Raw genomic sequence first — 13,296 nt, 5'->3', positions numbered from 1 at the left:
GCAAATACATATTTTTTTACTGCTCTGCCCCTTTAAAAACAATTTGAATATCATGATGGTCAGTCCTTGCATCCATAGCCCTGTCTATGTATTTGAGGGGGGTTACATTTCTCCAGCCTTCTCAGTTGTTTACCAAAATAGTGTTTTTGGGGGGGGGGTTCTGCTTTGTTATTATTTGAACTGCAGATACCCCTTTAATTACACCCCGTTACCAGTCCACTAAGAAGGTAGTCATGCCGTCTGGTTGACTGGTTCCTCATAAGGTTTCTTCCTTACGAAATAAAGAGTCGACACCAGAACACTGAAAAAAAATCTCCCAGTTTTATTGCGCAACGTTTCGACCCATGATGCATCTATCCTGTATTTCATGGTTGTTTTTATGTTTTTTGTTGTAAACAACACCTGCATGTTATTAGATGTGTTGTGTGCGTTTGAAACCAATCTGCCTTTTCCTTGCCACTGTGCTGCTGCTTGCTCTAGTGGGGGTTCTGTGATCCATGTAGGGAAAGCTAGAAATACACTAGATAAGATCAGAGAGGAGAAGAAAAAAACCACAAGTACATAAAACTCTGGGATGTTTAAAATGGTTTCCTTTAAATTAAGTTACAAGTATTGTATACAGCACATAGAGAATCTGCTTCCTGGGTTCGACGAAAAAGAGTTCTTCATGAAATACAATTGTGCATGCTGCTAAATTGTGCGACTTGAAAACTGTACCCGAACACTGGTCCGGGTGTTACACTGCATGTTGCCTTGTCATGGACTGACAGAACTCTCTCCAGAGGGAGGTGGTTTCTCTTCAATACAATGTGGAAATGCCTGAGTATGAAATGGAAGCCTACTCCCTGTATAGGAGCCCTAAACTTGTCGTGCCCTAATATAGTGAATCGGATGCCATTTAGTTTGCAAACAATGTTTGCGGTGGTTTCGATGAGAGGAGCAATGTCACTCAGTGGACAGTCATCCCAAAGATGCAGCAGAAGTTCCTGCAACAGGGGAAGCCATGAGACTAGACATGAAGAGGTGACCCTTTAACCAACCCCCAGGAATAGCACTGTCAAAACACAGAACCATGACATTGGACAGCCATACAGAACAGAGTCATGACATGGGACAGTCATACAGAACAGAGTCATGACATGGGACAGTCATACAGAACAGAACCATGACATGGGACAGCCATACAGAACAGAGTCATGGCATGGGAAAGTCATACAGAACAGTCATGACATGGGACAGACATACAGTACAGTCATGACATGGGACAGCCATACAGAACCATGACATGGGACAGTCATACAGAACAGAGTCATGACATGGGACAGCCATACAGAACAGAGTCAGGACATGGGACAGTCATACAGTACAGTCATGACATGGGACAGCCATACAGAACAGGCGATCTAGAATGGACTTCATCTTGTATCCGACTGAGCAATTCTTTAGGCTAGAATGCTAAAAACACAAATTTGGCGTTAAAATCGGTAGCATGGATAGACTACATGTACAGATGATTGAAAAGCTCTCTGGTGCTAAGAGGAACACCGTAAAATCATGACGCTTTTTTGGCACGTGACCATTTCTTGATGTAAGTGCTTTGAATGGAAAAGTCTAATATTGACACAGAACAGACCTGGTCGGTTCATCAGTCAGTCTAATATCGAGACAGAACAGACCTGGTCGGTTCATCAGAGAGTCAGTCTAATATTGAGACAGAACAGACCTGGTCGGTTCATTAGAGAGTCAGTCTAATATTGAGACAGATCAGACCTGGTCGGTTCATCAGAGAGTCAGTCTAATATTGAGACAGAACAGACCTGGTCGGTTCATCAGAGAGTCAGTCTAATATCGAGACAGAACAGACCTGGTCGGTTCATCAGAGAGTCAGTCTAATATTGAGACAGAACAGACCTGGTCGGTTCATCAGAGAGTCAGTCTAATATCGAGACGGAACCGACCAGGTCTGATCTCAGTCAGTGACACACTGTATGATGTTAAATCAATCTGACATTTCAATCTGAGCAAAAACTGGTGAATGAAACCAACTAATAATAAGTGAATAATCTCAACATTACATTTTCTCTTAGCCCCAGTCCCATATCTGTCTGTGCCTTTCAGCCAACTATAATGTCTTTGTCACTTAAAACAGATCGAGGACTCTCTCTTCAACCTAAAGTAAATAACAATGGATTTGGCTGTCGCTTGTTTTTGGGATGGGTTGGTTTTATACAGATGCCGAGCGATGTTTAAAAATCGCTGGGGGTGTGTTCAGCAGGACACAACGTTGTGGAGCATTATGTACAACCACATACCTCTCTGAGGTAGAAAAGAGAGTCAACAACACTGCTATTTGTAAATGCTCAACAACGTTAGTGCCTACTGAACGTGGCCCCGCTGCAGTGATGGAAGGTTGGAATCACATGTCGAGCAGAAGAACGCGGGGATCCTCCACCACAGACTTGACTTTACGCAGGAAGGTGACTGCCTCTCTGCCGTCGACCAGCCGATGGTCGTAGGTCAGAGCCACGTACATCATGGGCCGGATCTCCACCTGATGGAGAGAGAGAGAGAGAGAAATAACTATACAGCAGACATCAGAAACTGTTAATTAAAATGTATAAAATTTGCCTTCGGCTTCAAAATAATATCCAATTCAAGTTCTGGATGGAGATGAATTTAACTTGTTGACATACAGACGGGAATGCACTGAGGGTGAGACCCACCTTGCCGCCGATGGCCACAGGCCTGTCGAAGATGCCGTGCATGCCCAGGATGGCAGACTGGGGTGGGTTGATGATGGGCGTGCCGAACATGGAACCGAACACTCCCCCGTTACTGATGGTGAAGGTACCTCCGTCCATGTCCTCCACAGCCAGCAAATTATTACGAGCCTGGACAAAACACAACAGGCGAGTTTGGTCATTATTCAATGCCATTCGTTTCATTTCATTTATTGATTTTCTTGAAAGAACTTCTTGGCAGCTTTAAATCACGAGGTGATGTCATCATATTGACGTTGTGATAAAACGAGTCAAATCAAACTTTATTAGTCACCTGCGCTAAATACAACAGGTGTAGACCTTACAGTGAAATGCTTACTTACAAGCCCCTAACCAACAGTGCAGTTTCAAAAATTTGAGATAAGAATAAGAGATAAAAGTAACAAGTAATTAAAGAGGATCAGTATAAAATAACAATATATACAGGGGGGTGCCGGTACAGAGTCAATGTGGAGGCTATATACAGGGGGTACCGGTACAGAGTCAATGTGGAGGCTATATACAGGGTATTACGGTACAGAGTCAATGTGGAGACTATATACAGGGTATTACGGTACAGAGTCAATGTGGAGACTATATACAGGGTGTTACTGTACAGAGTCAATGTGGAGACTATATACAGGGTGTTACAGTACAGAGTCAATGTGGAGACTATATACAGGGTATTACGGTAGAGTCAATGTGGAGACTATATACAGGGTGTTACTGTACAGAGTCAATGTGGAGACTATATACAGGGTGTTACAGTACAGAGTCAATGTGGATGCTATATACAGGGTATTACGGTACAGAGTCAATGTGGAGACTATATACAGGGTGTTACAGTACAGAGTCAATGTGGAGACTATATACAGGGTATTACGGTAGAGTCAATGTGGAGACTATATACAGGGTGTTACTGTACAGAGTCAATGTGGAGACTATATACAGGGTGTTACAGTACAGAGTCAATGTGGATGCTATATACAGGGTATTACGGTACAGAGTCAATGTGGAGGCTATATACAGGGTGTTACTGTACAGAGTCAATGTGGAGACTATATACAGGGGGTACCGGTACAGAGTCAATGTGAAGGCTATATACAGGGTATTACGGTACAGAGTCAATGTGGAGGCTATATACAGGGTATTACGGTAGAGTCAATGTGGAGACTATATACAGGGTGTTACTGTACAGAGTCAATGTGGAGACTATATACAGGGTGTTACAGTACAGAGTCAATGTGGATGCTATATACAGGGTATTACGGTACAGAGTCAATGTGGAGGCTATATACAGGGTGTTACTGTACAGAGTCAATGTGGAGACTATATACAGGGGGTACCGGTACAGAGTCAATGTGAAGGCTATATACAGGGTATTACGGTACAGAGTCAATGTGGAGGCTATATACAGGGTATTACGGTACAGAGTCAATGTGCAGGGGCACCGGTTAGTTGAGGTAGTATGTATAAGGCTCAACCTCAAAGTTCTCCACAGCCAGCTCACTGTTACGAGCATGGAGAAAACACAGGGGGGACAATGGCCATGTCTCGATACTTTAAAATGGTTCCATAAATTGTATTGAGTAAATGGCCATGTCTCGATACTTTAAAATGGTTCCATAATTTGTATTGAGTAAATGGCCATGTCTCGACAGTCTACATTGGATCACGTTGGCACTTTGGATTTGAATCTTTTTGTTTTCACGGATCTCCGTTAAAACTTCTTGGTGCCGTTTATCACAAGGTGACGCAATCACCCTCTGTGCCTCAGTTGGTATAGCATGGTGCTTGTAAACACCAGGGTTGTGGGTTCGATTCCCGGGACCACCAGTACGTAAAACGTATGTACTTTGGATAAAAGCGTCTGCTAAATGGCGTATGTTATTATTTTGTATAATTATTATTGATAAAGCACAACATCATGAACTGATGTATCGTATGTTTACTATAGTGAGACTCATTCATCCCATTCTGACAAAGCTTGGTTACCTTCTCTCCCAGACCGTTGATGGTTTTCTCAATGTCAGCAAAGTTCATGGTCTCTACGTTGCGAATAACCGGTACAACCAGTCCCTGGTGAAGAGGAGCACATATACAAGCAAAAGACTGCAGACCTGTGTGGTCAAAACACCAACAGAGCCAGACAACCAACCCAGTCAACACCCCACACAGAGACAAGGAGCTCCAGCCCCTCAGAAATAAATAATCAAATAAAAACAACAATTCAATGTATAGATTAGGTCACGCCTCCCACCAACAGGCCTAGACATGACAAATATATATAGGTTCATAATTAAGTTAAGAGAGAATGTATAGGTCACATGTCCTTTGTGCCTTACCTTCGGAGTGGCCACAGCCACACTGATGTCGACATAATCCCTGTAAACTATCTCTTTGGTTGTATCATCAATCACTGGGAAGAGCAAGAGAAGAAATAGCAATCATTCTCACAAAAAAAATAAAAAATAAAACTTCAATAGCATTTACCGTTTTAATCCAATGCATTCTGGGCTCTCTGGCAAAGACATTGAGTTAGAAGTCTCAGAGCTATTATGAGTTGATGTGTATACGCTTCCTTCTATAAACAGAAGACCATAACTTCATCAAAGCCAGGTTACTTTAACATGTAACCGTTGAAATAAGTGTCTGTGGTGTTGGAAGCAGAGTTAACTTCTACACCTGCACTTGGTTTTGGCCTTTCTAGGGAGTTTTTCCTAGCCACCGTGCTTCTACACCTGCATTGCTTGCTGTTTGGGGTTTTAGACTGGGTTTCTGTACAGCACTTTGAGACATCAGCTGATGTAAGAAGGGCTATATAAATACATTTGATTTGATTTAACAATCGGGGGAAATGTTTTGTTGTTGTTGTAAATTCCATAGTTTTTCTAGTAATCCTGGTTCGAGGATTCCGGATTTGTTGCTTATTCCGGGAATTTTCCAACTAGGATTTCTGGAAAAACCTTAGTTGGGAGAAAGACAGAGAGAGTCTTAACCTCCGTTGACAGAAGGCTGGTCCATGAGAGCGTGGGCTGAAGCCTTAACGAAGGCCGACATGAAGCCAAGCTTGATGTTATGTTTCTTCAAGAAAGCATCTTTATGGAGCTTCCTCATCTCCTGGATGTTGCTACAGAGGGAGGGGGAGAGAAGAAGCGTTAAAGCAGGCTGTGTCTGTAGGAAGCATCTTTATGGGGTTTTCCTCATCTCCTGGAGGAATTACTGTGTCGTTTTTTGGAAAACATGCCATTTTGAAGTGTCTATGTATCTGTATGGTGGCAGCCATTTTGAAGTGTCTATGTATCTGTATGGTGGCAGCCATTTTGAAGTGTCTATGTATCTGTATGGTGGCAGCCATTTTGAAGTGTCTATGTATCTGTATGGTGGCAGCCATTTTGAAGTGTCTATGTATCTGTATGGTGGCAGCCATTTTGAAGTGTCTATGTATATGCATCTGTATGGTGGCATGTGCATCCGTGAAAACACTGGGCCTTCTGGGATGAATAAAGTGATATTCTATCGCACATCAACAGCAGCATTGTGTTGCATCGTCTCACCTCATGTCTATCTCGTTGAAGGTGGTGAGCATGGCACAGGTCTGCTGAGCCTCCTTCAGTCGCTGGGCGATCCTCAGCCTCATACGATTCATCTTTACCTGGAACGAATAACGAGACAAAATCGGTTGGTTGTTGATTGGACGCATCTGTACGTTTTTTTCTCCCTTCTCAATAAACGAGAGTAAGACACTTGTCTTGGTTAGAAACCAGCCTAAGGCTTTATCCCTGCTATTTCATCTCGCTCTGTCAGTATGGGAGTGTTGGCCTGAAGCTGGCCTGGTGTAGAGAGGTCGTACCCTGCTCTCTGTCCTGGCTCCGTGGGCTGCTGCTGCTGGTGGTGCTGGTGCTGCTGCAGTGGGCTTGACCGCAGAAACTAGAAAGAGAGGGAAAAAATACTTTATTATGCAAAAAAATATATAAGTTTAAGTGAGACCCCAACCCCACTTAAATGTTTTTATCATTCCACTAAAGTTAACATGAATGAAATGTTTGTTTATAACAGCAGCAGACAACGTACAAGGTTTGGCTTGTGCTGCCACGGGGGGTACGGCGACAGGGACGGCGGCCGGCGTTGGGGGAGGGGCAGCGGCTGCTGCAGGGACCTCTGCTGCTGGGGCGGCTTTGGCTGCTGCTGCTGACCAGAGAAGAAGAGACATTCAGATCTAGCTACAGATTGCTACACCAGATAACGTGACAGAACCAGAGATTGTTGGTATCCATTATACTGGCCGTTCCAGGTTTGCCTATCTTTGTTCTCGAATTCTGGACAAACATGTATCTACTAAAATCTCTGTGTCCCATTTGCAGGTGGTGCGTTTGAATTAATTAAAATAAATACATGTTTTGCCATTTTTAGTCTAGTTCAAATCTTCCCTCATTGATCGAGACAGCGGAGTGGTTGGAGATGGATCCACTTGTCTCAATGACTGCATCACTACACAACGTCAGCTACTGAAATGACTGCATCACTACATAACGTCAGCTACCTCAGCGACTGAAATGACTGCATCACTACACAACGTCAGCTACTGCAGCGACTAAAATGACTGCATCACTACATAACGTCAGCTACTGCAGCGACTGAAATGACTGCATCACTTAAAGATGCAGTTAGTCTCAGAGTGGGTGGCAAGGAATAAGTTAAAGTCCTAAATATTTCCAAAAACTAGAAGCATTGTGTGTTTGGGACAAATCATTCACTAAATCCTAAACCTCAACTAAATCTTGTACTAAATAATGTGGAAATTGAGCAAGTTGAGATGACTAAACTGCTTGGAGTAACTCTAGATTGTAAACGGTCATGGTCAAAACATATTGATACAACAGTAGCTAAGATGGGGAGAAGTCTGTCTGTAATAAAGCGATGCTCTGCCTTAACAGCACTATCAACAAGGCAGGTCCTACAGGCCCTAGTTTTGTTGCACCTGGACTACTGTTCAGTCGTGTGGTCAGGTGACACAAAGAGGGAACTTAGGGAAATTGCAATTGGCTCAGAACAGGGCAGCACGGCTGGCCCTTGGATGTACACAGAGAGCTAATATTAATAATATGCATGTCAATCTCTCCTGGCTGAAAGTGGAGGAGAGATTGACTTCATTACTACTTGTTTTTGTAAGAAGTGTTGACAAACTGAATGTACCGAGGTGTCTGTTTGAACTACTGGCACACAGCTCAGACACCCATGCATACCCCCACAAGACCTGCCACCAGAGGTCTCTTCACAGTCCCCAAGTCCAGAACAGACTATGGGAGGAGCACAGTACTACATAGAGCCATGACTACATGGAACTCTATTCCACATCAGTTAACCAGCAGTAAAAACAGTGTAGCTAATTTTTTAGATTCTACAAGGCCATCAGACTGTTAAACAGCCATCACTAGCACAGAGCAGCTGCTGCCTACCTCCTTTTTTGAGCTTGAAGAGGGGATTCCCGGCCTCTACCCTCCCTCCATCTGGCACCAGGAGCTCCGTGACCACACCGGCCGCCGGAGACGGCACCTGCAATGAGGTCTGAGACAAAACGCATTGTTGTTATCAAACCGTACACACAGTTAGTCAAATTAGAAACACACTACAGTATTTAATAGCTTGACTTTTCTAAATATCTGATCATCAATGACATCATAAGGCTAGGCCCCATTTTTTTCTCCACTTCCTGTCTGAATGACGTGCCCAACGTAAACTGCCTGTTACTCAGGCCCTGAAGCCAGGATATGCATATAATTGGTACCATTGGAAAGAAAACACTTTGAAGTTTGTAGAAATGTTAAATTAATGTAGGATGATATAACACAATGGATATGGTAGGAGAAAATCCAACCGGGAAATGTTTTAAACAGTTAAAGGCTATATTGTGTATATATCCTATATATAAATGTGACTTAGTGTTTACAGGACCTTGTCAGTCTCGATCTCACACACCACCTCATCCTCTTTCACTGAATCTCCAACAGCTGGAAAAGACCAAAGGAAGGTATTACTGTCCTGCACAAAACCTAGATGGCAACAAGACAGTACACATGAGCCGAGTGGATTTTCCCCGAGACTACCTTTCTCCCACCTGATGTCCCCTTCTGTGATCGACTCAGAGAACGGAGGGGTGTTGACGGTGACAACTTCATCCCCTGTTTAAAAAAAAAAAAAAAAACTAAGATGTCAGGCAGATTTGATTTAAAACAGTAACTAGTTTAATACACAGAGAAAGACGAGAGAGATGTTTGAATACATACTACGTGCTGCAGACGTCTTGAAGGATCTAATGTAGAAGACAACAATTGAGGACGGAGACTCACATCTAAAACACAGAAGAAGAAAACATGTTTATTATGTAGCAGCCTATAAACTAGCCTATAAAGTAGCCTCTTGTAAAACAAGGGGTTTAAAATCAGCGCAACGCCCATTAAAAGACTCTCAAACATAATTATTGAAACAAACATTTTCTGTATCAAACAACAACAAAAAACGCATGTGAAACCTTCAGATGACTCCAGATTTGTTCATCAGCCCGAGGCCAAACATACTGAGATAAAACTCAGGACCAAGAGAGGACACTTACAACTGACTGTTCCCGTAGACAACCCTGTTGCCAGTGGAGAGGCCTTCAACGAGATAAAAGGAGAGAGAGAGAAAGAGAAAAAATAAGAGTGGGAGAGAGAGAGCGGAAGAGAAAAGAGTGAGAGAGGAAGACAGCGAGAAAGAGAGGAAGAGGGAGAGCGGGGAATTGAGGATATTATTATTATCATCAACAGAGTGATTACCACTGTTGAGTCAGTCTATTCTTGAGAACACTGGGTGTATAGCTACATTAACAGCTCCATGATGATGGGGATATATTATCTACTTACAGGTCCTTCCAGTGCTCTTTGATACTTAATGGACATGACAGTCATCATACATACAGAGCATGTTTTTCTTAGATTTATAAACCAGAATAAAAGGCCCGTTTTTCTTACATTAGTCCTGGGTGGGCCGTGTTAATCATGCACAAAACAGAACAAAAAAAGGACTGAAAAGGACTTGTTTAAAGAGGAAAGCTTGTTTTTTTAGTTTTTTTAGTTTGTGAAACATTTTGTTACGGTGTGCACAAAAAAAAAAAGAGGTCCTTTTAACGCTAAACCCTAACAACCTGAACAGAGAAGGAGAGAGAAAGGCCTACTCACCTGAAGGAGTCCTTCCAGCCAGCACATTATTACCCTGAAAATAAATGTTTAAGGGAGAAAGATACAAATCCAGTTTAATTCACCACTGGGCTGCATCAGAATCAATAGGCCTACATAGGAGGTAGTGTTAGGCCTGTAGGAGGTAGCCCATAGGAGGTAGCCTCCTCCTATAGGCCTAACACTACCTCCCACGGTTAGTCGGGCTGATTGAGGTAGTATGTACATGTAGATATGGTTAAAGTGACTATGCATATATGATAAACAGAGAGTAGCAGTAGTGTAAAAGAGGGGTTGGTGGGTGGTGGGACACAATGCAGATAGCCCGGTTAGCCAATGTGTCCTGGAGCACTGGTTGGTCGGCCCAATTGAGATAGTATGTACATGAATGTATAGTTAAACTTTTACGCAGTAGCGTAAAAGAGGGATTGGGGGGGGCACACAATGCAGATAGTTCATGGTCACTCTGCATCTCAGTAAGTAGTCTAGACATGTTCCAATAACATTTACATGTTAGTCACTTAGCAGACGCTCTTATCCAGAGAGACTTACATGTTAGTCACTTGGCAGACGCTCTTATGAGAGACTTACATGTTAGTCACTTAAGTGCCTTGCTTATGGACAGATTGTTCACCTAGTTGGCTTAGGGATTCGAACCAGCAACCTTTTGGTTACTGGCCCAACGCTCTTAACCGTTAGGCTACACGTAATAACATGCAGGAGTTCAACGCCACAGAACTGACAGATAATCAGTGAGTCACCTCTGATACACGCTATCCCCCACTTTCCTCCCCCTCTGATACACGTTATCCCCCACTTTCCTCCCCCTCTGATACACGCTATCCCCCACTTTCCTCCCCCTCTGATACACGCTATCCCCCACTTTCCTCCCCCTCTGATACACGCTATCCCCCACTTTCCTCCCCCTCTGATACACGTTATCCCCCACTTTCCTCCCCCTCTGATACACGTTTTCCCCCACTTTCCTCCCCCTCTGATACACGCTATCCCCCACTTTCCTCCCCCTCTGATACACGTTATCCCCCACTTTCCTCCCCCTCTGATACACGCTATCCCCCACTGATACACGTTATCCCCCACTTTCCTCCCCCTCTGATACACGTTATCCCCCTCTGATACACGTTATCCCCCTCTGATACACGTTATCCCCCACTTTCCTTCCCCTCTGATACACCGCTCTCATTTATCCTTTTTAAATTCTCTCTCTTTTTCAGTCTATGGTTTTCATCTGTAGTACCCCATCACCTAACAACCTTCATACAATACAATTACTGGATAACATTTCCTATCGACAAAAAAAAGGAATCACCTACGGAGTCACCAAACAAGTGGATGGTTACGCCAGTTGAATTGGTTGCTGTTCAAACAAACATTTGATGAAATGCATGCAAACTGATCCAGCACAATACCCCAGTACAGCCATTGCCTTTACCGGAGCAATGCATGTTATGTATTGGCCTTAGGCCTAGCTCTGATCAGGCCATTGATAACAAACTAGTTTGGCAATGTGTGTTTACTCAAAAGGGGCGCTGGAATAAACCCTCTTCGGAAAAGTCATGTGTGGCGTAGTGTTTAACACAAACACCTCAATCAAGTAGCTAATGATTTGTCATGGGCATAGAAATCTGACTCTTCTCTATCTGGTAGTGGGTCAGTGTGAAATATTCAAAGAGTAGCTAGTTATAGTTATGCTTACACTGGCCACGGTATAGGTTAGGTTGTGTAGGTTGGTGTAGGTGAAAGTGGGGTTGCAGAGACACCTGAAGACTCGCTGAACTACACACAAGGCTAGTTCATGCATGGCATGACACGGGCTAATTCTAGCATAGGTTTCAAGCAGAGGTCAAGCTGTGAAATGGACGAGAAAGTCACATGTACTGCTAGCTGGGTAATAACTCGCTTCAGTCTGTGCATGAGAGTTGTGATGTGTATAGCTAGCTAGCTAACGTTACTACCTAAGGCAGTGGTTCACAACCAGGGGTACTTGAGGGCTCATAGGAGGTACTTGAGAAAACTCATGAGACCATAGGCTTACTACAGTAAAATGCATATGAGGGGGTAGGCTACCTCAGGGGTACCCAGGGCAGAGCAAAATTCAGTTGGAGGTACAAGAACCGAAAAGGCTTGGGAACCACTGACCTAAGGCATTAGAGCAGTGTTACATGCCTGACAAGTCACACTCACGCTTCTTAATTTGGAAGCTGGATTCTAGAGAACATCAGTAACGTTAGTAAGCTAACTAGTTAATTTGGCTAGCTTGGTAGCTAGCAATATTATGGTAGTTAGGTGAACAACTGACACCAGAGTTAGAAAAACCATAATGCTAGCAAAACTAGCTAAATAGTTAGCAAATACGCTCATAATCGCTAGCTAGCAAGCTAACGTTAGCGTCACCGATTAAGCTAACATTAGTTCTCTATTCGATCCTCAAATAATTTACTTAGCTAGCTAAGTGAATGGTTCTAGTGATATTCATACCAACTAAGCACAGCTAGCTATTCAAATATGTATATTTAAGAGGGAAACGCAAGCCATTTCCTTAGCAGCTTAGCTAGACACGGACTGGTGGCATTCTGTCCTTGGGTTGGGCTAAGGCCTATTCCCCGGTAGCTAACGTTATGGCCTTGAAAAAAAGCTTTGCCGAACCCAACCATTCGGTACACGTGGACATTTAATTGGTACTTCTCTCCTACCTGACTTAGCGCAGACAGAGAGCGCCCAAGTGTCCTGCAAAGACATCGGGAATGCGATAACATAGCGTCAACAGCGGTGGCAAACCGACTAAGGAAGCAGTACGGAAGTTCAGAACACCTGGGATAGTAGTAGGGGCGGTACCGTGGGTTACGGCTAGAAGGGATCCACCTTTTGTCAAATAAACGTCAGATTTTATTTTTCGTGGCAGCAGATTAGGAGCATTTACGCAGTGTGTTAAGAGAATTGACGTGGCAGTTTAGGATCATTAGGTTAGGGTTAGATAAAACTGTCTATTTTTTACGTTTATTTGACAAAAGATGGATCTCATCTAGCTATGACTGCTGCCGACAGGAAAAAACGAGGGACAAACCAATGTCGTTTTTATGACAGGGGAGGTAGCTCATACCAAATAAATGATGTACAACTACAGACAGTCCAGAAGTTTAGGCTGCCTTTTGTTATTTTAAATATTTAACACAACTTTAAATACGGTTTTAATTGCTTTAGAGGCTTATTAATTCAATCGTCTTGGGGTTTTATGTGACCAATGTGTGAAAAGAAAATGCGTGTGTGTAAAATGGTGGTGGGGGAACAAAAATAAGAACCTC

General features: G+C 43.3%; 1 protein-coding gene across 3 annotated transcripts; it reads right to left on the bottom strand.

Annotated features, from left to right (window-relative positions):
- Window positions 1–573: 573 nt before the first annotated feature.
- LOC139555952 (dihydrolipoyllysine-residue succinyltransferase component of 2-oxoglutarate dehydrogenase complex, mitochondrial-like) lies at window positions 574–12,841 on the bottom strand. 3 transcript variants are annotated; one of them, XM_071369361.1, is made up of 15 exons: window positions 12,688–12,841; window positions 9,977–10,010; window positions 9,373–9,415; window positions 9,047–9,111; window positions 8,867–8,941; window positions 8,715–8,770; window positions 8,219–8,327; window positions 6,834–6,947; window positions 6,613–6,689; window positions 6,317–6,414; window positions 5,759–5,889; window positions 5,105–5,178; window positions 4,755–4,838; window positions 2,724–2,891; window positions 574–2,551 (listed from the first exon to the last, which is right to left on the bottom strand). In XM_071369361.1, exons 1-15 carry the CDS (start codon window positions 12,748–12,750, stop codon window positions 2,417–2,419), a joined length of 1,326 nt encoding a protein of 441 aa, XP_071225462.1. In that variant the 5' UTR covers window positions 12,751–12,841; the 3' UTR covers window positions 574–2,416. The 3 variants fall into 3 exon arrangements, with proteins under 3 accessions (XP_071225462.1, XP_071225463.1, XP_071225464.1); XM_071369362.1 differs by having other exon boundaries at window positions 2,273–2,551; window positions 6,834–6,950; window positions 8,878–8,941; window positions 12,688–12,824; XM_071369363.1 differs by having other exon boundaries at window positions 2,273–2,551; window positions 6,834–6,950; window positions 12,688–12,822.
- Window positions 12,842–13,296: the final 455 nt, after the last annotated feature.

Source organism: Salvelinus alpinus, chromosome 27, assembly GCF_045679555.1.
Source record: "Salvelinus alpinus chromosome 27, SLU_Salpinus.1, whole genome shotgun sequence".
Taxonomy (NCBI): Eukaryota; Metazoa; Chordata; class Actinopteri; order Salmoniformes; family Salmonidae; genus Salvelinus; species Salvelinus alpinus.
This window is presented reverse-complemented; position numbering and strand designations above follow the sequence as displayed.

Excerpts from the sequence above, each read along its gene's own strand:
- LOC139555952 (XM_071369363.1), bottom strand. The coding sequence starts at position 12,750 with ATGTTATCGCATTCCCGATGTCTTTGCAGGACACTTGGGCGCTCTCTG. Across the intron at positions 9,112-9,372 it reads GTCTACGGGAACAGTCAGTT|ATGTGAGTCTCCGTCCTCAA; the intron begins GTAAGTGTCCTC and ends TCTGTGTTTTAG. Across the intron at positions 8,771-8,866 it reads GGACATCAGGTGGGAGAAAG|CTGTTGGAGATTCAGTGAAA; the intron begins GTAGTCTCGGGG and ends GGTCTTTTCCAG.